The following is a 23,517-nucleotide window of genomic DNA, read 5'->3' as shown; positions in this document are numbered from 1 at the left end:
AGGGCTTGTTCCAGGCTGCAATCAGCCTTGCCCATGCCAGTGCAGAGCCAGCACACTCACCCTTCCTTTGTCCCTTCTTTTAGCAGCTAAGTCTCTCATCACTTAACATTAATTCCCTCGGCACATTAGTAGAGACACTTGAATTTCCTCAAGATGACCAAACGTACAATTTGGTCCCAAATCAGCTGAAGTTCCTGCACCAGTCTTGGAAAAGGGCTGTTAATGTTCAATCTCACTGATGAGAGGAATCCCCTTAAACAGATGTGGCTTCTCTGCAGACTCTTGTGCCTTACACTCAGACTCCCCTGTGCCTGTGCACAGCTCTGGTGGATACAGAACAGGGATGGGGCACAGACCTGTACAACCTCTGGGCACACAGGAACACACATGTACTGATACATCTGTGTTTCCAGGCACCAAGAAGCATTTTTAATAAACTGGCAAGAGCAGCAGAAAAACGTGTTCTGCCTCCCACCACCACATCACACAGATCAACAGCCCATCAGCCCAGCTCAGTGTGCAGCAGGCTCCCAGACACAGCTCCTCTCCCAGTCCAGCCTTACTGCCCCAGGACTAGGGCAGGTCTGTCTCCAAACACAGCAAGGCTGGCAGGTAGGGATGAAACAACCAAGGACTGCACACAAATAACCATCAGCTCCATCCCAGCAGGCCAGTATCTCCATTCTCCCTGGCATAAAAAGCTCCAAGCCCTTATGGCTCAGTCTAAATCAGGACTCTAGAACTCAGGTGCTGGTTTAAGTCATCACGAATGCCAGACTGCATTTTAAATACCTTCTGAGATCTGCCTTTTCCCTGCATTCAGCAGAGTGACAGATTTGAAGAACAACCTCTCCCTTATGGTAAAAAGCCAGGCTCCCATGCACAGCCCCAAACTGACAATCTGGCTTTTGAGGAAGTAAACATAATGAAACCTATGGTGTTACATGGTGTGGTTGTTCTATAGCACTCAATATCCCTACAAAGGGATGAACAAGACTGCTGGAAACAGAGGCATCAGGTCGTGGAGTGTTGAGCAGTTTCAGGTTCCCTCCCAAGGAAGGCTGTGTGCAAGGGATCACAGCAGCAGTGAGTCTCCAGCCACACTGCCCAGGGTAAGAAAGGGCACTGCAAAGGACATGGGAACAGACAGGAGCAGGCAGGCACAGCTGCCTGCCAAAAGAGAGATTTTCCCCTATAAAGGTGAATAATCTGCAGTGGTACAGAGAATGTAGGGTGATATAAAGCAGCATGAAAACACAGCCCGTGGATTTAAATGCACAGACTTCCCCTCTCACATAAATGCACTGAGTGCCCACACTCAGGTGCATATCTCTGTATTGGAGATGCATAAGCTTGAAAGACCTTGGTGAGGATGAGATTCCTGGAGCTGGAACAGGAGCTGCCACTCAACCTCCCACCTTTTGTAACTTTGGGAGAGCTGGGCTCGTGGCCCAGCAGCAGTGAGGGGGATTCTGCTGTCAGATTAGTGCTCTCACCCAGAGCCAACACCCAGCACAGCAGCAGCAGAAGCTGTTTTCAACTGGAAGCAGCAGGGCAGAGCTGTGTGCTGGTTGCTGTGAGAGCACAGCCTCCTCAGCAGATCAGGGCAGCCACAGCACGGGCACTGCTGCTCACCTGCTGCAAGGAGCAAAGATTGGCTGCACCCTGACTGAGCGAGGAAGGCAGCACAAAGCTCACAAAGCTTAATGCCTGCAGGCTCTTGCAACAAGCCACGGGGATATTCTTACAGTTGGCAAGAAAACCTTGCCTCAAAAGCTTATGCATATAAAGCTCCCCACTCACATTAAAAAAAAGCCAGCCTTGACCTTCAGCACACACAGGTGAAGTTCTTGTACCTGGTTTGGTGTACACAACACAAGTTTCAGTCTGTGAAACTATTCTCAAAGCATGAGAGTGGCTTCTTGCTGTATATGAAAGAAAGCAAAGCTCATGTGCATTAGCTGTGCTTTCTCTTGGCCATCATTCAATTCTGGAATCTTCCTACAGCATAAATGCCATCCTGCTGCTCCCACTATTCCAGGGGAGCCATTTAGATGTTTGTCTCCCTCCAAAAAGACCTGAGATGCTACAGGCATTCAGGGCTTACTGAGTGGCAGGACTTGGCACAGCACAGCAGCCAGACAGTTTGGGTTTGCCTGTGAAAGGTCCATTGAATACAAAGTCCCAGCTGAACACTACAGCTGGAAACATCCAAGAACAGGAAACAAAGTCAGCTACACACGGTCCATATTCTGTACTCGAGCATGGAAAACACTTTTGTACATGCCACACCTTTGCCATGAAGGAGGGTGTGAAAAGAGCACAGGAGAAGGGAGGAAGGAAGAACCTGTGCTGGAAGGAGTCAGGGGCTGAGGTGGTATGCAAGGCAGCACATGGACCTGCAAGAAACGGCAGAGAAGGAGGTCAAAACCAAAAATGGAAATCAAATTGTTCTTCATTATCATATATTATAAGAAATGTAACATGCCAAGTTTTTATGGTTCTTTTTATGGCCATTAATAACAATGGTGGCTCTGAGAGCTATGCTGCTGCTATGGATAATTAAATCTTATGCTCAGGGCAGAAGCTGGGCCACCTCGGGCAATCAGACTTGGATTCTCCTGTGCAGCATAAAGTCTTATTCTAGCAGAATAAGAGTGGGAGCAGGTTGGGGTGTGCTTGGGTGGATATGATGACACCTTGTGCCCCTGCAGCACTGCTGCACCCACATGGGCCAGCGCTGACACAGGGGCACAGGACAGGCTGCAGCCACAACTTGAGTAGCTAATGGGAAGAGCTGCAGCCCTGCAGTTCCTGCAGTGCTGGTGAGGCACCTGCCACAGGCCATTTGCAGCTCAGAGACCCCCCAGAGTCAGCCCCAACACCTGTGTTAGCAGCCAGATATCCTGCAAACAGATGTGATCAAGAAGGGCTGGAGTCTTCTGCAGACTGTCAGCAATTTTGTCTTTGTGAAACAAAAGCAAGTAAATGAGTAAATCAACCCCCCAGTGTATGAAACAGCCAGCTTGAGAATTAAGACACAAAAAGTCAAGGAATCAAGAAGCTTGGATTCCCAGAGTGGCATTAATTCTCACCACAGTCCCACAGGGCACATTTTAGTTTATGCCTTAATACAGAGCATTAATGTGGCAGGAAGCTGAGCCTCTGCACGTCCTGGCTTGTGCAGTTTGCTCCCAGTGGTCCCTCTCCATTCCAGCAGCCAAACCTCCACTCAAACAAAGCTGTCTCAGATTAACAGGATGTCACATGCACCTGAATTTTCAGTGTTTAGCCTATTGTTCTTACACACACAATATAAAACAGAGCAAATCTCGGAGAGAAGAGAGCCCAGGTGCAACAGCTCCTGAGCTGTGGGTGGGTACAGCCCCAACCTGCTGCTTGTGCCCTCTCCCCACTGCACCAGCCCCAACCCAGACAGAGGCATTTCCCAGCACATGCCACAGTGCTGCTGTCAGGTGTGTGTAGGAGCTCCCAAACTCCCAAACCTGAGCATTCCTCCAGCAGCAGCCAGGCTGGTGGCAGAGCCAGGGCTGGCCCCAGCTTCCCCATGTGCACCAGAGCACTGTCAGGAGGTTTCTTGCAGGTACAGAGGCTCAGGCACACAGACCTTCTTTACACTCTCCTTACACTGGCATCTCCAAACAAACTCCAGCCTTAGAAAATATCTATCAGCACAGACACAGATTAGCCTGACAGGGACTTGCTATTTCAGGCCAGGGGGTGATCTCAGCTCATGCCACTGTGGTTCAGCAATAGGCTGGGGAGGGCTTTGCTGTCCAGTTTTCAGCACAAGCTGCAGCTCCTTGGCCTGCTCATCCTTTGACAAATTTTCATTAAACTATGGGCACTTTACTGCATGCTTTGTGCCTTAAATATCCCTTATTAGCATTTGAGTGTCTTCCCTTCTTAGCAAGCTTGTGAGGCTCTCATTAAGGGTAATGAGAGTCAAACTCCTGGGAGGCAAGGAGAATATATACCCCAACATCTCCTGGTTATGGTCTACTCTAACCAGTATGTCAGAGCATCATCTGCCAGGGATTTATTACAGAGGCATTTTACAACAGGCTCTATTATAAGTTATTAAGGAATGGAGCAGCTTCTACTGTTCTTTCATTAAATATTAATAGAACATTTATAAACCTATCCTTAATTTAAAGTGTTACCTTTAATCAAAGCCCTGGTGATAATGGTGCAGCCTTTGGTAAGGCCCCGTTGGTAGTATTTAAACCTTCTACACTGAAGTTTTATGTGCCTGTGGGGGCATTCCTGCTCCAGGCAGAGAGGAGCTCTGGCCAGTGCAGGTGCAGACCAGGCACTGCTGCAGGCAGGGCATGGAGCTGTGCAGCAGCCTGAGCAGGGCTGCTGAGCTTCCTCTCCAACACCCCTGCCAGGAGTATCCAGTGCCTGTGGCCAGCAGGGAGGCACAGATCTGCTGGCTCACAGCCATGCCCAGGACCCATAGCCACTGTGGGATCTCCTGGGCCAGCCCAGCTGGGTGCTGCTCACCTGTTTTGCTGTCCACAGTGAAGTGCTGCTCCCCCTCCAGCACGCTGTAGACTACCCGGGCACTGCTCCCATAGGTGGGGTCGTCAGCATCAGAGGCCATCACCTGCATCACAGAGGTGCCTGCAGCAGGACAAGGAGGAAAACAAAATCAGGCAGGAGTTTAGAAGAGCAGCACAGACCTCAGAGCAGGGCCCAATACTGATTGCTTGCAAATGATGAGGGAAAAGAGAACAGCTGGGTGCAAATGCAGCATCACCTCCCTGCCAAATGCCTGGAAGCCAGGACTCCAGACACTGCTGCAAATGCCTCTGGTGTGCTGCAGGGTGGCAGCAGGGACAGGATTCTGGGCCATCCTGGAGCAGGACCTGCTCTCCAGGAGATCACTGGTCTGAACAGCTGGGAGCTTTTCTCCCAGTAGCCTTCTACTGGATGATCTGGGAAGGAGCTGAGCATGTCATACTCACACCTGCCCTTCCTGTCAGCACAGTGATGTGGTCACCTCCAGACCACAGAGGGACCAGCCAGCTGATCCACACTGCAGCACCACTGCAGCAGGCAGACCTGCACAGGGACAGCAGCCCCAGGAGAGGAAAGGATTTCACTTGCCCAGAGCCAGACAAAACCAGGTCCTCATGCTCTACACGTAGCAGGGCAGGAGGACTATAAATTGGATAAAAGTCCATCAAATGTCTGCAATTAAGTTATTGATTTTCAAGGCTGCCTCATTAAACTGGGTACTTCACTCCAACTGTCCCTGTGATGGCTTTAATTCGACATCATGTTCAATTTAACAAAAGCAGGACCCAGGACATGAGGGTGGGGGCAGGAGCAAAGGGGCTGAGATCTACAGAGATAACAGAAGGGAGAAAGGAAGGGAAGCCTACCCCTACCTACAGACACCTTGAGAAAGGAGGTGGTGTGACCAAAGCACTGTGAGGACAGGCTACCCTGTTTCATCTCTAGCACCAGACTCAGTGCATCCCAGGGGTCAAGCACTGGCACCAGTCAGTCAGAAGCAGCCTCTGTTTCTATGTCAGGAGGCAGACATGCAGCTGAAACCATCCAGAGGAGGATGAGGAACTTCAGTCCCTGGTGCCTTCCTCCTCCTTTGTCAGGAGACCACAAGCCCAGAGCCTGCAGGCAAGCCAGGGTTTTCCTGCACCAGCCCTGCCTGGACTCAGGCAGGAGATGAGGCAGCACAGACATCAGTGCTGCTGTGAGCAGCTGGGATGCACACACTCCCCCCAGTCCAGTTCACTCTGAACTCCTGGAAAGGGTGTTCACTGAGGGAAACGAGCAGTTACCATGGTTGCTTTTCATTCTCCCTGGCAGCCTTCTCAGAGCTGCAGCTCTGCTGATAACAGGAGAATCCCCCTCATCGGTCTTCAGCAACAAGCTAGTTTGAGTCAACTTATTTATGCTTTGCTGTCTCCAGTGAAGTTATGGTGCATCCCTGCCAGGCACGTCCAGATTTTACACCACGGCAACACTGGCTCTCTGCCTCGCAAACAACTGTTTAAGAAATACTATTGCTGCATTTCCTCCTCCTCTGCCTGCCATAACACAACTCCTTCAAGCAGGTATGAGCCAAGGCAGATCACTCCCACACCAGCACTGCACATTCCCTCGGGCAGCCTGGCATGATCCCTTGGGAATTTTCTGATCAGAAAGCAAAAAAAGGGACCAGAGAAGGGAAATGACACCAGGGTCTCCAAGCATCCTTCTCCCAGCTGCAGTAGAGGAGCCTGCTAGGGATGCTTGAGGTGCCAAAGTCTGAGAATCACAGAAGGCAGTGCCTGCCCCTGGGAACAAGAGAGGGCTCTCTCTGCAGAGCCTGGCAGCAATCAGCTGAGAGCCCAGTGTCCACAGCAGCACCCACTCCTGCACCTGCAGCACAGGCACAGCCTGCTGACTTTGCACAAACATTCCACGCTCCAAGAACCACTTGTTCCTGCCGAGGGTTAGGAGATTGAAAACTCACCTACAGGAACCCAAGCCCATCAGTTTATTTCCCTGCCCTTGCCCTGTACACCCTGTGTCAGAGCTGCACACTTGCAGACAGAGCAGGTGCCCCAAGGACCCCACCACAGCCTTCTGTTCCAGCCCTCTCTGTGCAGTCATCCCAAACCAGGGATCATGAGAGACAGGCTGGCCACTAAACATTTGCACCAGACTCTGCAACTCATGCTGTTTCCCCCAAAATGCATTCATTCAATTGCACAACTCACCTCCTAATCCATCCCTATCAGACACAGCTGTACTCCTGTGTTCCAGTATTTACCTGAATGCTGCCAAACTGCAGAGTTTGAAGAGGAGGCAGGATCTGTGTCACCATTCCAAGCCATGCCTTGGACAGGCGAGGTAGGCTGCTGCTCTCAGGCTTCCTGTGCCAGCACTGAAAGCTCCTGGCCCACAGCTGCTGGGCACTCCCAAGAACTGGAGGAACAGGGCAGGAGATCCACCTCCAGGTCCCAGGGGTGAGCCCCATGTTTGGGACCAGAGTTTTCTGCTCTAGGGCAAGGGAAACCAAGCAGCACGAGGAGCATTGCAACAAGATACCTCCACTCAGAGGCAGAGATGGGCCACAGTGCCTTTGGGCTGCAGCCAGCAATGCCAGAGGTGATGAAGGCTCTGCCCTTCCACACCTGCCCTCACAGCATCTCATTAACAAAAGAGTAACATCAGCCAAGTAGGGAACACTGACCCACTTTGTGCCTTGACTTCTTGTCTGTAAAGGTGCCTGCTCAAGGTCACCTAAAGGGTATCAGGAATTAACTAGCTTAACTTTCCAGCATCCTCCCCTAACCTCCACTTACCCCTTTCCTATCCTTCTCTCCCATTATCTTTCCATGTGAAGAGCAAAGGTACTCAATTTCAGCTTAACCTGGTCCCCTCCTTCCCCTGGCTCCCACCCTGCTCCAATATCAGTCCCTGCTCTCCAAGCACAGCACTGCCCACAGCAAGTACAGAATGTACAGCTTTTATTTAGTTTTCTGGCACATGCCTTAGCCATAAAAGATACACTAAATAAAATCTAAACATCCATCATGTACTGTATCACCCGCCTCCCATAACCAAGAAGCCTGAGCCCATATCCGGAGAGATAATTAGACATGTAAAATGAGATAAGACCTTGGTTCCTCCCCCGACAAGCTCACTCCACAGATCAGAGGAAACCAACAATTTTACATAAAAATTAACAGGTCAGAATTGATCTCTTATTCTCCCTCTGCAAAGGTGAAATCTGGCACAGCAGATCAAACAAATCCTGATTTCCTCCAGAAGGAAGGGGGAGCAAGACCCTCACTTCCAGAGCAATACTTCCCCCAGCCTGGCTGACTGTGGCTGCCAGCCATCCTCTGTCCCCATGGGCCCTGCTTGGGCTGTCCCCATTCCACACCCAGAGCCATCCTGGAGACCTGCCAGGGCCAGCAGCCAGCCCTGAGCCCTGCCAGCAGCATCCCTCCTCTGCTGTGAGCAGGGGCAGCAGGGCAGGGAGGGGCTGCCCACACCGAGAGGTGCCCCCCACGCCCCAGGAGCTGCGGGATGCAAGATCTGCATCTCTGCAGGGTCCCTTCCCCTGAGGGCAGAGCTCAGCCCCCACAGCCACCCTGCCACGCTGAGTGTCCCCAGGGCTGGCAGGGCACAGCAGCTCAGCCCAGTGCCCTGGATGGGATGGATGGGGCTCTGCAGGGCATTGCAACAGCAATGCAGGCCTGTCCTGGCACCTGTGACTGCCTTCCCACAGGACCCAGAGCTCTGGGGCCAGTCCCAGCGACCCTGCGTGAAGAAGGCTGAGAGCTCCGGACCACTTGCTATGCCACTCACTCCAAACACGTTCAGCTCAAAGAAATGTTGACAGGCAAACTCCAAACACACCCACAAGCAGAGAAGCCCTGCACTGAATCCACAAGTAAGTGGCTGGGACCTGTCACTTCCCCAGGGACAAGCACAGCCAGGTTCTGGGCAGGCAAAGAGGCAGATGAGCAGCAGGAAAAAACAGCACTTGCTAAACTTGACTGTGTCTCCTCATGGCAGCAGTACCCTTCTGCAGTGAAACCAGGAGCCTCCATTTGCTCTCCAGACCAGCTCTGGGGCTCAGATCCACCTTCATCTCAGGCAGAGACCAGGGACACTTTCTGGCCATGCTGAGAGCCCTTTCTGTGTGGATCTGGCCAGCTCCAGGACAGCACTCGGGCACTTCAGCCCTGCAGAACATCAGGGACCCTGCCAGGAGTGCTGTGTCACGCAAAGCCACATTCCCTGGCCTGATGCCAGTGTGCAGCACTCTCATGCCAGGTGCCTGGGTGCCATGGGGCAGGAGGCAGGTGGGATTTTATAAACATGCAATTTACAGCTTTTGTCTGGCCCCAAACACCTGCAGTGGCTGATGCACCCCAGACACATTCAGGCAGGACATCAGGGAAAAAATGAACTAGAGTAGCTTTAAAATTACTGGAGCAGAAATGAGTTTCTTGCAATCTTGTGAACATCCTGACTTGGTAGAAAGCCAGGCCCAGAGAAGATTCACTGCACAACCCCACAGGACAAGCCCAAGGGCAGTAACCTGACGGGGTGCAATTGCTCCAATGTGCTACTGGGAAACTTCTTTTGGGCTGTCTGGCCAGAGAAAGGCACTGCACAAAGCACCCCAGCCCCTGGCATGGAGCAGGTAAACGTGGTGCCATGGGGAGCAAACCAAAGCATCCCATGGAGAAGCTCAGGTTCCCTGAGGAGCTGCCAAAGGCAGCCTGGATGAGGTTCTCACTTGGACAGGGCAGTGTTTGGAGCCTATCCCATGACCTAGAGCACAGTGCACAAGGGAGGGACTCACTTCACCAAAGACAGACAGGGCAAGCCCCCCCAGCTCCCAGCCACTTGCTTCCAGATACACACAAGTGACTTCAGCACTTTCTAGCAAGTGGGGGGAAATCCGATTGCCTGCAAGTGTTCTGGCTGCACGGTAAACAAAGTGTTTTTCTCTGCTTCCAGCACAGAGATTAAACAATTTCTCTTCACAATAATCACTTCTGCATTTAGCCAGCTGTGTGCTGGAGTCAGGGCTTGACCCCAGGTTTCTGTCTGTAGAGCCAAATCGCCTCTAATCTGAACATGGTGGTACACAGAGAAATGAGAGTGAAATGCACCAAGGGAGGAGTGATGTTCTGATGGAAGCATATGCCTTTCCTGGCATGCTCCTCACTCCAGGCCCTGCCTGCTCCCCAGGGACCCCACAAGTGAGCTCTGGGCTGCAACATCTACCTTGTGCAACCAACAGAGTTGTCTAACAGGAGGCACCGTGTGCTGGATTTGGGCTCACACCTCAGTGCAGCAGACAGCTGTTAAGCAGACCTCAGGGAGATCAGGAAAGGAGCCCAAAATACAGCTAATTTTAGCACCTCCTGTAACAAGGTGAAGCTCCTGCCGTTCCAGGCAGTTGGCTGGGTCCCATCCTATATCCTTCTGCAGCTGCAGGTCTCTCTCTTTGGTGCTGGATTCTGCTCAACTCTGATATTTTAGAGAGATCCACCCAGGGGTATCCACAGAGGCTGAGCCTGGGGTGCCAGCACAGAGCAGCCTGTGAGCTCTCAACCAGCAGCCTCTCCCTAAGGTGACAGGACAGCAGTGAAGCTGTAAACAGGATTTGCAGCTCAGGCCCCATCCTGCACACACACTGCTCCTTGGTATGCATGCTGTAGGCACAGGGGAGTCAGTGAAAATACTCCCCAGGAGCCCCTGCCTTCCCTAGCCTGGGTGACTCCAGGGCATTGCCTCCAGCCCAGCTCCCTCTGGGGGCTGAGCAGAGACCTCTCCATCCCTCTGCAGACCCATCTGCCCTCCCTGCCAGGCTGCAAACCTCCCACAGCAGTTGCACTACTGCTCCTGATGCCCCAGGCCAGATCAGGTTTTTCCAGCAAAGCCAATTGCTGGTTTTGCAGCTGGTTCTGCTGTGCCAAGGGAGGCCAGATAAAGCTATTGGGTCAGCTTCCACTTTGGATGTGCTTCTTCCAAGTGCAGGATATCCCTGTGCAGAAAACAATGACTTCTCCAGCATGGCTCATAGGCTGGGGCTAGCTCCAGGTACCACCTCTGCCCTTTACAAATCCCTTATCCTCCTGACCATCCTGCATCTGCCACTTTTGATTCATCAGATAACAACAGCAATCCCTTTCCTTTTCCCTTTGCAGAGGTTTACAGTGAGTCTGGATGAGTTCATGGAAGACAGATATTAAAGCTGACTAAACCCCCAGAAACCACCCACAGCCAAAGACATTTCCAAGCTGAAAACAGATGCTGGCTGGGAGAATATTAAAAGGAGCATCACATGTCCTGTGTGTGCTGTTCCTCCTTCCTAAGAATGCACTTTGGCCACTGCCAAGGCAAGATCCTGGAACAAAGAGGCCTTTAGTCCACCCTCAGTGTCACAGTCTCAGGCAGCACATACAAACACACTGCCCTGGCCCCAGCACAGAGCAAGGGCAGCTGTGCTGCAAAGCACTCCCAGTTACTCTGAGAGTTTGTGCACTTCTCTCATTTGTTATTCCCTCTTAGACACTAGGAAATCAAATGACTTTCCCTCCCAATTAGTACTCCTTCATTATGCAAATAATGTCCTTTGATCTGCTCCTGCTGTCACAGAGCGGATCTGACTGTATTTGGTTTATTCCTCTTCACGCCCCAGGAAGGCACCCACCTCTGGGAGCTGTGACTCTGCTTTTGGCAGGGAATGGAGAGTGCAGCTGAGAGCTGCCTTGAGTGAGAACAAAAACCACCCAAGCACAAACCCCAGTGAGGTCTGGGAAGGCAAGACCATGAGAGGAGGAAGAAGAGGCCACCCTTAACTTTTCAGGCTGGGATACAGAGCAAAGGCTTCAGAGCAGCAGAGACAGGGAATGAGCAGCTCCCTACAGCTCCAAGCTGGAGAGCAGCCCTGCCCTTGGAGTGGCCCCATCCCAGCCCCTTCCCCAGCAGAGCACAGCTGAATCCAAGTGGTGCTGAGAGCAGGCATGGCCACCAGCAGTTCCCTAGGCTTTGATCTCGATACACTAATAGCCAACCTAAGTTCTCCAGCCTTCATTCTCCTGCTTGGCCAACACCAAGCTGGGATCACCTCCATCCACTCAGGCAGGCAGCAAGGCATACTCCCCATTCAGTCAGACCCCACAGCTCTAGGGGAGGTCTTCTGACCAGCCCAGAGACAGCAAATGTCACTATCAACACCAACCACAACAAAGCCATGAGCACAGCTGCATCCAGCCTTGATGCCACAAAAGGAGCAGTCCCACACTAAAAGGGCTTGGCAGGTCTCTTCCCACAAGAATATCCCGAACTTGACCTCTCTGGCCCAGCAGCTTCCCATATCCTGCACCCTCAGCCCTTCCTACAGCATCTGGAGCTGAACTTCTCACACCAGGTCCATGACCAGCCCAATCTACCCCCCAGCTGCTGAACCTCAGAGGGTCGAGCAGAAAGTTCCTTGCCAGCCCTGCCAGTTTATGCTTTCACGGGATGTGTCCATCTTGTCCTTTGTGCTGTCTGTTCCTGGGCAAAGTGCTGGTTAGCTGAGGGAGAAGTGGGAGGGAGCTGGGGACTGGCAGCAGCAGCAGCATATGGGTCCCTCAGCTCTTGCACTCACTGATGATGTGTGAGGGGAAGATGATGCGTGAGGCCCTCCCTGGGCTGTCTCCAGGGCAGGGCTGCTCTGGAGCAGCACGTACACTCCCCAGGATGGCCGGACTGCAGAAGGCTCCGAGGCTGTGGCAGGCAGGTAGCCTGGAAAGCAGAACAGGCTCTTGGCTCCAGCTCCCCTCTCTAAGCACACAGCTGGCAAATGCAGCCCACGCCGTTCACAGCACTTCTCTTCACTTTTAACTTCCGAGTATTTTAATTTGCAGGAATCGCCTTCTTTCATGTTGTGAAACCGTGTTTCTTTCTCCCTCTGATCTCCAATTTCGCATAGAAACTGTCTCCTTTGATATGTCTTGTTCACATCAGTCTGATCAGGCAGCTCCATAATTGTTAGTGATTTTCAAAGAAGTGGTATCCTTGTCTAATACCCAGAGTTGAGAATTCCTTGCGTTTGAAAATGTTGTCCAAGCAAATCAGATTAATTTAATTTCTTTCTTCCCTTTGGGAGCTGGATGCCTCTTGCTTTGGTGCCCACATGCTGTCTTTCATTTCTCCAGGAGCACCCAGCAAGAGTTCAAGGGGTCACTCTCTGACTGAGGGAAGGATTTGCAGAGGTAACTAGAAGCAGGAGAGCTTGGGATGCCTCAGAATTTATTCTCCATACATGAAGAGAATCCAGGCAGCAGCAGCTCCTCTGGTGCAGGCAATTCCTGTACATCTGTAGCTGCTGGAGGACGCACCAGCCTTACAATATGCTGCACACGAACCACGGAGAGCTGGAGCTCTGTCCTGAGGCAGTGCAGACCCGAGCACCATTCCCTGCACTCTGCTGCCAAGATGCCTCTGCAGCCAGAGCTTCCTGCAGCAGCACAGCAGGACCTGGTGGCTGCCCTGAGCTGGCCTCACACGCCCCTGGTGCAGCTCAGCTGCTGCTCCTGCCCTGGGGCTCTCTGCAGTGCTGGCACTGTTACTGCTCCCTGTGCTCACTCATCCCTTGCTGACAGGGCTGGGGTCCTGCCTGATCTCCGATGTCAGCCTTTCACAAGCTTCTGCTACCCAGACACAGCCTTTGGGAGCAGTGATGTACAGGTCCTGCTTGCAGCACATGCCAGCACACACAGCCTGCCGTGGGGGTAGCAGAGAGCCCAGCGTGCACAGGGAACGGTGTGGCTTCAGGCAGCGCAGCACCAGCCATTCTCCTGGACTCCAGCTGTGCTCACGGCATGGGAACCCAGCAGAAGCGAGGGCAGCCGTGCTGCAGCTCACACATCACCTCCCTGCATCCCTCCCAAGGCCTGGGTGAGCACAGAGCTGACTGTCCTGCTCTGCCATCCCAGTGGGATGGACTCCTGCAGCCCCATCACCCCAGCCCAGCCCTCAGAGCTTCAGTGAGGCTGATCACCAACGCACTCAAGAGGGGCCTGGTGCCAAGGGGACGGGCAGCTAAGGCTAACACAGGGAAGCCACACTTCTGTCACAGGGACATGAATTCCCCAATCTCAGCCAAAAAGGCCTGGCCCCTCAGAGAAGAGCAGATCCAGCTGAGAAGGGCCTGGCAGTTCTGCATGGGGACACACAAGGGGATGATGTCTGGGCTCAGAAGAGCAGCAAAGCAGCACACAGAGGTTGGCCTGAGCTGGGGGAGAAGCACCACCCAGACCAACCTGAACCACAGGCAGACTTGAGCCCCTTGATTTGTGAGGGTTTAGTCCAACCACCCAGCATTTAGGAGGGAGGGGGCTGCGCAAAACCACAGTCAATGCACAGCAGGCAGCTGCCGCCACCACCACCCATCCCCAGAGCACGGCTTAGGGCTGAGACTGAGCGCTCAGCCAAAGGCTGGCAATCAGCTCAGAGGATTTATCCACTTGTTTTCCTTAAGCCACCTTATTTATTTCTCCCTTTTGGCTCCCTAGCTCTGGAATCCCTGAGATTTGCAAGTGGTTTTTGTGAGGTACAGCAGGCTCAAGGTTTGACAGGAGCGAGGTGCAGCTTTCCCAGCCCACGCTGCCCCTCAGCCGACCTACCGACGGGGGACAGCTCCGCCACGCTGCCGATGTAGGGCCCCTCCAGGAAGCGCGGCTCGCTGTCGTTGATGTCCTGCACCTTGATGATGAACTCCGACTCGGGCTCCAGCAGCTGGTCCGTCTGCCGGTCCCGGGCCTGCGCCCGCAGCGTGTAGAAGGTTTTCTGCTCCCGGTCCAGGCGCTCGGTGGCATGGATGTCACCTGTGATCTCATCGATGAGGAAGATGGTCCCTGCGCCCTCCCCGGAGATGGTGTACTTGATGGAGCCGTCTCCCTCATCCGAGTCCGAGTGGATCTGCCAGGGAAAGAGGGAGAGGGTGGGAGCAGGCTGGGGCTGTGCTTGTACCCAACCCTAGCCACCTGCACAAGATGCCCATGGTCCCTGTGTGATGCCCCTCTGCTTACTCTGCTCTTGTTGGACTGGACAGTGACAGAGAGCATCACCAGACAACTCCTGTGCATAAAGGAAGGCCCAATAAACTGGAATTTCAGGCCTCCTGGTACAGCTCTGCAGATTACAGATTCTGCCAATGCCCACCCCCACTACAAACCAAGGGAAAAATCCCTTTAATAAGGGGTTACGAGATGATGGAGAAGCAAAGGATAACTCAACTGCACTCCAAAGAAAGAGGCTTCCCTATGGGCAAGGATCCAGGACTCTGGCAGCATGGGATCACCTCTCCCAAGCTGCACAGGTGCCTCACCATCAGCATCCCTCCCCTTCTTCCCCTTCTATACAACCAATTGCCCAAAGTCCATCCTCATCCACCTGCTTTGCCTCAGCCACAGCTACCTCCCATGATTTGGGCAGCTGATGCTGACAAGTCTCCCTGCTGAAGAGCACACACACTTGCTGCATCCCTGTACTGGGTTTATGTTGCAGGGTAACAAGGGTTACAACATCCTATCATCATGCCCAGAGCCCCACTTGGACAAAATCTACAGAAGATTTTGACAAAATCTTGATTGTGACAAATCAGCTCATGTTCAGGACTAAAAACAGACCCTGAGGAAGATGCCTTTGCAGGCAATCTCTGCTGCTTCATTTTTTAATTAAGACAACGTTTGGAACTGGGAAAAGAAAGGGTAAACAGCAGTTCCCCACGGACCAAGAGCTGACTGGAATCCAGGCCAGACGTCCAGAGATAATTTTATTGGTGGCATTAAACTGAGTTATGAGGTTTTTACAATCCAGCCACTTATGAGAAATCTATTAACAGTAACTGGACAGGCAGAATGCATCTTGACAGTGAGCAGCATGGGCATTAATTGGGACAATCCATAATGGGACAGGCCCCCGGAAAGGTTTCATCAGCTGCTTTCATTTGTTTCCTACAATTTTTGCTTAGAATCAGCAAATTCATGTCCCCCCTCTACAAAAAGAAAAAAGCCGTCCATTAATCGGCTAATGAAATATGAAAATGTTTATGGGCCATTCAATCTTCCAAACTGCAGTTCTATAATCCACCTTTCAGACATACAGCTCTACCAGCAAGAATTTATACCAGAGCTGCCTCTTTTTTTACGATGCCTTCATTATATTTGTCTTGTTAGATACAGTTTATGTATTTATTTCACAAGTGAGGGACCTACACGTTAGGCAATTCAGTGCATTTTGCACGACATTCACAGATTACTGCCCATGGTGACACATCTATCAAGGCTTGCCTGGAAGGAGACCTTCACTCAGCTCACAAATGGGGCTGTGAGCCCAGCAGAGTTTGGGACCACCGTGATGGCTTTGGCTGCAAATGTGCCTATGGGGTGGTCACCCCACCCTGGCTGCCTGGAGCATCCTGCCATGGTCTGTGGGGATGGTCATCCCATCCTGGCCATCCAGTCCCAACCCTCCCTGCTGCCTGGTGGAGAGCTTGCTGCCCTCTTCACTTCATCATGCTCTCCCAGTTCTCACTGCTACTCTGTGAGCTTTTCAGAACGAAGAAGGAGCAGCAGGTCTGTACAGCGCAGGCAGCAGAAACCTGCATTTTCTGCTGAACACCGGGCTCATGATTAATAATTAGGCTGGAGATAAAGCAGCCAGCATCACATTGAGCTCTCAGCACATCCTCTTCACATATTTGCTCATCACTGACTGCTTGGAGCAGACACCAGCATCCCTGCAAACCGGAATGCTAGGAAGAAAAATGGAGCCTGGGCTCAAGGGGCTGCAGAGATTGATTTACAGGGGAAGATTAAAAGAGCTAAATCTGTGCTGCTTGGCTAAACAACAACTAAGGGGGGAGGGCTGGATTGCAGACTACAGAAACGCGAGGGGAGATGCCAGAGACCCGACCACATCCCAGGGATATCTCTCCTCCCTGTTACAGCAGGCTTGGGGAGCACCACTCTCTTGCTCAGCCTCAGGGCTCCCTCCACCCCTGGGCATGGCAGGAGACTGAAGTCACACAGCTCTGGCACACGCTGCGCCCCACAGGCAGAGGGACCACCCAGCCCTGCCTGCAGCTCAGCCCCAAGCAAGGACAGCAGTGCCTGCAGAACTGGGACATCCAGAGGGCAGACAATGGGCTGATCTGTCCCATTTGTTAAATAGAAAAATTGTTTCCTCGTCCTAAAAGACTACAACCAGAATTCTTACGAAGCCATTAATTATATACTAATAATTAAATCAAAATTAAATATGAACAGAGGTGCACATTCCTTATTAAAAGCAATTAAACAGAAAGCACAGATACACAAATAAAAAATGACTCTGGGGCTAGAAAAGAAAGAAAATCAAATAAAAACTAGCCCATAATAAAGGCGCACTCTGTTTGCTCCAACTCATAAAGCCCGAGTTCATCAATTTTCTTTAAATATTAGCAACTTAATTAAATCTGCTTTTTTCCCTTTAATCCTCTCCTCTATCTAAAATAGATCTGTCCACATGCAGAAGTTTGTAACTAGTGCTGACCCCATAATTCTATTTAAAAAACCCAAAGAAATCCACATCAAACTGACAGCAGCCTCAGGGGAAATTACAGTTCAGAAGAAGGATTAGCTAGAGAACCCAGATTTTATGGAAATGGTATCGGCCCAGCAGAAAGCACATGTAGGTGTGTGAGAGGCATCTACGGAGGGCAAGCCCCAGCTACTCTGCAGGGTTCCCCAGTGCAGGAAGGCTCTGGACCCACAAGTGTGCTAAGAGGGCTGGCACACTGCTGGGGACAAAGAGTGTCCCAGGTGAGCACTCCATCCTCTCCAGCAGCAGGGAAAGGCTGGCCCTGCTGGCTTCCAGCCCTGGGGATCACAGGCAGTGATGTCAGTGCTGCTGCTGTGAGCCAGGCAGGGGACGTGGTGGCTGATGTGGAAAGGGGCTGTAAAACGGGTGAGTTGTAGGTTTTGGTTCAGTTGGAGCTGAGGCTGAGGCGTTGCCAGGCCTGTGACAGGGCCCGGTGCCTCCACTGCTCCCAGGGGAGCCATGAATTAGCTGTGCCTGCTCCGAGGGCGGCGAGGAGCGCGGCTTGGAGTGTCTGCTGAAACGGGCACAAATCACCGCTGAAATCCCTGCTGGCCCCCAGCCAAGAAACCCATTTTCAACCTCCTCCAGACTCATGCCCAGACGGCTGAGGCCATCAGACAGCCCTGCTGTACAAGCTCTTGGGCACTTTCCTTCGGGCTGAGCCCATGCCTCCAGCTCTAGCTGGACTGTAGCGTGTTCCTCTGACTGGTCCCAGCTAGCACTGCCTTCACCCAAATACAAACACCACGTCTGCCTGACACGTGGGGCAGCTGCTTCTCCAAAGCTCCCAGAAAAGGATAAAGCCCAGCAACCCCAAGGTGAAATGCTCCTTCAGCCTCAGGACACCAGGAGTGGAGGGAGCAGAGGTCCATGTCCAGCCTTCCCAGGAGGTCACACACCAGGGAAGTGTGGTGAGCTCCCACCTGCAGACCCAGTCCTGCCCAGCAAGGCACTGTCACCTGCCAGCAGCTCCCACAGAGACAGGGCTGCTTGCACCCACCCCCAGACATCACAAGAAGCCAGTACAAGATTGTAAGAATGCAGATGTAAATCTTGGTGTGTCCTTTTATCATCTCTGGGAGCATATTAACCTCACTACCCCCAGCAGGGACCAGGCTCCTGCCATTGCAGTCCACAGAGTATCTCTCTAGCCAGGCTCCCGTGAACAACCTTCACATGAGCCCTCTCTCTGCTCAGCATGCCAGCATGTCCCCCCTCCCCCTAGCTCTGTCAGCCCCATGGAGACATCAGGTCAGCTTACCTTCCCCACATACAGCGGCTCCGTGCCCGTGTACTCCTCCACCACAAAGAACTGATTCCAGACCCAGCCCCGCTTCACTCGCCCGCTGGCCAGCAGTGCAGGATCCCCGGGCTCCCCGAGGCCAGGGCCCTCCACCGCCGTGTGCATGGCCCAGGAGCCCAGCTCCTGGATGGCGCAGAACAGCAGCAGCATGGTCCACGAGCAGCCCTGCAGACCCTTCGCCATGGCACTCTAGGAGGCTGCATCAGCAGGAGCTTCTGGATGTGCAGCCAGCATCCTTTAGGGAAAAGCAGGAGGAAAGTCCGCACTAGCAGTGTGAGGCTGCCCGGTCAGCGCAGAGCATCCCCGTCCCTGCTGCATGCCGTGCCCTGCAGCTGAGCGCTCCTGTCCTGCGTGAGTCACATCTGTGACAAGAGGCGTCCCGGGCTGCCCGCTGCTGCCGTGGGAGCAGTCAGTGCTGGTGCCTCGCAGGCTGCTCCTGGGTCTCCAGAGAAGAGTCTGGCAGCTGGCATCTGTCCCCCGGGACAGAGCTGCAGGGCTCCCTGCTCGGGTCTCGCTGGGGAAGGGGGCGATGCACGGCCTGCTGCCCACCCCGCCGGCGGGCACACGGGGCACGGACACCCACTGCTGGCATTCACAGGAGGAGAAGGAAAGCTCTTCCACAAAGGCTTTCGCAGAGGAGTTAACAGGATGAGCTGCTGTGGCCAATGTCTGCCTGCCCTGTGGCAGTCTGGGACTGCTGTGCAAGGCGTGTGGCAGTGCAGGTGTCTGTGCAGTTCACAAGGCCATTTGTAACTCCCATCTCCAGAGGGACACCATCCCAGTGCCTGGTGAAGGGTCCTTTGCCCAGATGACTCCGGTCACTTCCATTCTCTGCTGGCTCACACAGGGAGGTGCAGCGCAGTCAGCAGCATCTCCAGGAGCCTGGAAAAAGCCAAGATGTCAGAGCTGGTATGAAAACACAGCCCAGTGTCCCCCTGTGCTGCTTCTGCAGCCTTGCTCAGTATCTCCTGCCCTGCCCCAGGTGCTCCAAAGCAGGGCCAAATCCCACAGGTCCTGCCAGAGCAGGAGCACGAGAGGGAGGGCTGCAGAGCTCTCAGCACTGCAGACATCTGCTCCAGCAGGGACTCAGAGACCAAGGACCCTGCTGACAAAGGCACCCCCTCACCACATGGTCCTGGCTGTTGAGAGGAGTGAGGTCTGCGTCTGGAGGGAGTCACTGGTGCCCACTCACACTGTTAGGGGATGTGTAGCATCACTCCTGGCACAGCCCAGCTGCCGGTGCCTGCGCAGGACCAGACCACAGCAGTCCTGCACAGGCAGACAAGGCTCACACTGAGGGATACCAGCACCTGAGCATGGGAGGTACAGCCTGTGCAGACATTCCTGCAAGCCCTCCCTGCAGAACCTTTCTGTCATCTCACCTCTGCAGCCACGGGCAAGAGAAAAGCATCTGCTCAAGAATTTGCCACCTGGCTGACTCTAAAGGTAACAGTTTGAAAAAGGGCTCTGGTGTAAGCTTCAAGCCATCCTCAAGGCACTAAGGGCTGAAGCATGAGACCTTTAGCCAAGGGTACATTGCACCCAGTGAGCACATGGAGAGAAGAAGTCGCATCAGGAGATGGGGCTGCAGTGTCTATCTCTCCCTGCACCAACACCCTGAGGTCCACCAGAGCTCTGCAATACCAGCCACAGCCTGATCTACTCATGAAACATGCACCAGTCTGCAGAACTCATCTCCTGTCAGCTGTTACTCTTAGTAGGAGGCAGAAAAAGGGTGAATGGAAACGCAAATGATCCTGGACTAGATGTTCATCTACTCCCCACAGAAAGGGAACTGGACTGTACTTTGCACTGACCCCTGCATGAATGTGAACAGCCCAGAGGAGGGACAGCTCCCACATATTTCTCCAGCCCTTTCCCTCACTTGCCATTCCCCAGTGTGACTCCACCAATGGGACTGCTTCCCAAACAGGGAATGTCTGCTGCACTCTTTGCTGTCTGCATTCACTTGTCTGGAACCACGATGCCTCATTCTACACTGTCTGTTCATGGCTCACAAGTTGTGTGTCACACAAAGAGCACAAATCTATTCACCAAAAGGTCTCACACACATCATCCCACCCCAAGCATAGCTAAGATCACTCATACACACTGGCTTCTTTTCTCTATGTGTGCCTCACTAGTGTGCACACACATTTCCTCCCCATGTACACACACTGCCTGTCACACATGCACATCAGCTGTCACATGGGCCAGCCCTGTGCACTTCATGCTCCGAGGAAAACAGGGTCTCCAGAGAATTTTTATGTTAGCAATCATGGTACAGAAGCAGTAACATTGCTCCCCACTCCTCCTCCTTGCCAGCCCATTTATTATAAAGGTATTTCCACACCAGCCAGGTGAGGTTGTTGGCAATGCCATGACTGTGTCTTGCAGGCAGGCCTCCCCTGCAGAAGTACTTCCTCCTCCCAAAGGGCAGCTGGTGAGGATCCCTATCAAACACCAGAGTATTTAACACTGCACACTGAGGGGAGATGATCTGTTAGGTGGGGGACAGACTGAGCCATCTCTTCCCTTGCAGAGGGTAAAGAAACTTCACAGAGCAAATGCAGAGTTTGGGGTCCCTGTTCTGGAGCAACGGAGCCTGCCCAACCCACAGCAGGCTTCAGAGCAAGACACAAAAACAGCACAAGTGCAAGTGTGCTTTATCACATTTACCTGGGTACACAGAAGATAAATACAGCAAGACATAGTTCATCACTGTCACAAACAGCACCTCTCCAAATTCTCACACCTAGGAGATCTCTGGTTATTTTGGAGTAGGTTACCCAGATAGTGAGACATGTCAATAAACTGAGCAGCATAAGCTGTGCCAGAGCAAGAGTTTCAGGTCAGCAAGAGTAAACAGAAAGCGTGGGAAGAACACCCTACCCAGCATCTCTGCCTGTCACTCTGCAGCACTTTTGCCGGCAACACCTCCGGTTGCATCCAAAATCAGAGTACAAGTGAGTTGTAGCTGGTAAACTCAACTGCCAGAAAGAGAATTTAAAAAGTAATCCATCTGCATGTGGTCTCAGGACAATTGTGTCAGCCAGAGCCTTGGGGAGAAGCAGCCACCACCTGCTGAAGTCTCCCATTCTGCCCACCCAGCATCCTGTCCTTGCCATCCAGGAGCAGATCCATCCACACTGATTTATAAAGCCCTGCCAGAAGCCTGACAAGGCAGCAATGCCATTGCCAGGGTGCAGTTCTGCAACATTGAAGGCCTTCTGAGCATATGGGGAGGCTGCAAGGAAGCCAGTCCAATGGAGCAAATCCTGGCACAACTAACATCAGCATCCAGGGTCTCCAACCGAGCTGGCACATGAAGGCAGCACATTGCCACTGCCTCCAGAGCCCAGCACTCTGGGCACACAACTGGCAGAGAGCACCAGCACTGGCTCTGTGACAGCAGGAGGAGCCACCTTCACTCCCCTCATCACAGCGCCTGATTTCCTGCGTGTGTGACACAGCTGCCCCAGGCACACACGGCAGACAGCCCTGTGCACGCACAAATGGAACTGCTCCTTGCTCAGAAATGGACACTGGGACACTCTGTCAGCCTGACCAGAGCTACAGCACACCAATGGAAGCAGCACAGTCCCAAACAGTATCAATAAACCAGAAACAACAACAGCTTAAATGCACACACTGAGGCAAGGCAGGAAAGAGGAAGTGAGGGCAGAAGATGCTGCCGTGGGGAGCTTCACTTGAGCAGAGCTGCTCCCTGGCTGGCAGACAGGCTGGCCCACAGTTCCCAAGGCAACTTGTTCAGCCCTGTTGCATCTGAGCACTCCACAGAGCAGATTCTGCCATGGAGAGTCCTGCTGAGCACCCATGGGGCTGGATTGCGTTGCTGTGGGAAACACAACCTTATGTATAGTCTCAGCTATGGTGCTGTTTTTTATATTTAACAGATTTCTCATCTGAGCTGATGTAGTTTGCTGGTGATAGTGCCACATGTCCAAAGTTCAGCTACTCTCAGCTGAGCTGTCTGCATGCTCTTCCTGTGGGCAGCAATGCTGGATTGAGTTGCCTCATCCAGGTCCCAGACATCAAAGCCCAACTACAGAACCTGCGGCGACCTCCAGTCCCCTGCACCACAAAATGCAGGCCCAAAGATACATCTGTACCAGGCTCATTGCTGCAAACCAGATCCTTCTTCTCCAGTGACAAATCTGCAGCCTGTGTCTCTTCGGTGACAGCTTCAGGGTCATGTCTCTCCTCAGCGTGCAGAACCTTCTTTCCAGCTGTCACATCACAGACCTCTTCCAGAGGCTGCAAAGCCAAGAGCCCCCAGTCCTACTCATGCCCTTGCAGCAGCAGGGGTCAAGACACCCCAGAAGGTCCCATCCACAGGAACCAGGACTAGCACAATATTTATTTCTCTGTGTTATAGAAAACCTTTCACCAACAGCTGGAGTGCCCCTTCTCTCTGCCACATGAGAGCAGTGGGGCTGTAAATAACCAGTGGGAGCTGCTGCTGCAGCCAGCCCAGCCCAGCCCTCTGCAGCACACGTGCTCCCACATGGCAGCACTACCACACCAAGCAGGTTTCCATGCCGAGTGTGAAGCACCAGACCCTCACACTGCCCCAGGCCCAGGGTGATGTCCCCTCTCCTGCTGCTCTGCCATCCTGCTTCCAATTATCAGCACAAGTCCCCCATCCCCTCCCCACAGGAGTTCGTGCAGTTTGTTGGTGTGCATTTGGCACAGCTATACTGTACATCATGTTGACAGTAGAAATTACATCCTGAGCTTATGTTTTACACTGTGCTCTGTCAGAACTCACTGCAGCCCAGTGATCAGGACAAATTGAATAGCATCCCGTCCATGTCAATATTTATTTCATTTTACAAATGCAGGCTGATGCAGGAGAAAGTAGGCAGGGGGAGGGGGAAGACATGGGCAGGCAATAGCACACCAGGATAGCAGTGCCCAGTACACCACAGTCCTGCATTACAGCCCAGGGAGGATTGTCTCACCCAGAGGCCAGGGAGCATCCCCAGGACCTCATGCAGTGCTCCCATGCATGTAGCTTTACTGGAAGGGTTGGCACACCAGTAATGCTC

At 52.9% G+C, this 23,517-nt stretch overlaps 1 protein-coding gene across 1 annotated transcript in view; it reads right to left on the bottom strand.

Moving 5' to 3' along the window:
- CDH22 (cadherin 22) overlaps positions 1-19,327 on the bottom strand; it is a 52,113-nt gene extending 32,786 nt beyond the window's left edge. Inside the window, exons 1-3 of the mRNA XM_072916999.1 lie at positions 18,404-19,327; positions 14,184-14,478; positions 4,528-4,647 (exon numbers count right to left, since the gene is read on the bottom strand). Of these exons, the coding sequence (XP_072773100.1) occupies positions 4,528-4,647; positions 14,184-14,478; positions 18,404-18,628 (640 nt within the window). The 5' untranslated portion in view covers positions 18,629-19,327. The remainder of the gene's footprint in view (positions 1-4,527; positions 4,648-14,183; positions 14,479-18,403) is intronic.
- Positions 19,328-23,517: the final 4,190 nt, after the last annotated feature.

This window comes from Taeniopygia guttata, chromosome 20 (genome assembly GCF_048771995.1).
Source record: "Taeniopygia guttata chromosome 20, bTaeGut7.mat, whole genome shotgun sequence".
NCBI lineage: Eukaryota > Metazoa > Chordata > Aves > Passeriformes > Estrildidae > Taeniopygia > Taeniopygia guttata.
Note: the sequence above shows the minus strand (reverse complement) of the source record. Positions and strands in the feature narration are given on the sequence as shown.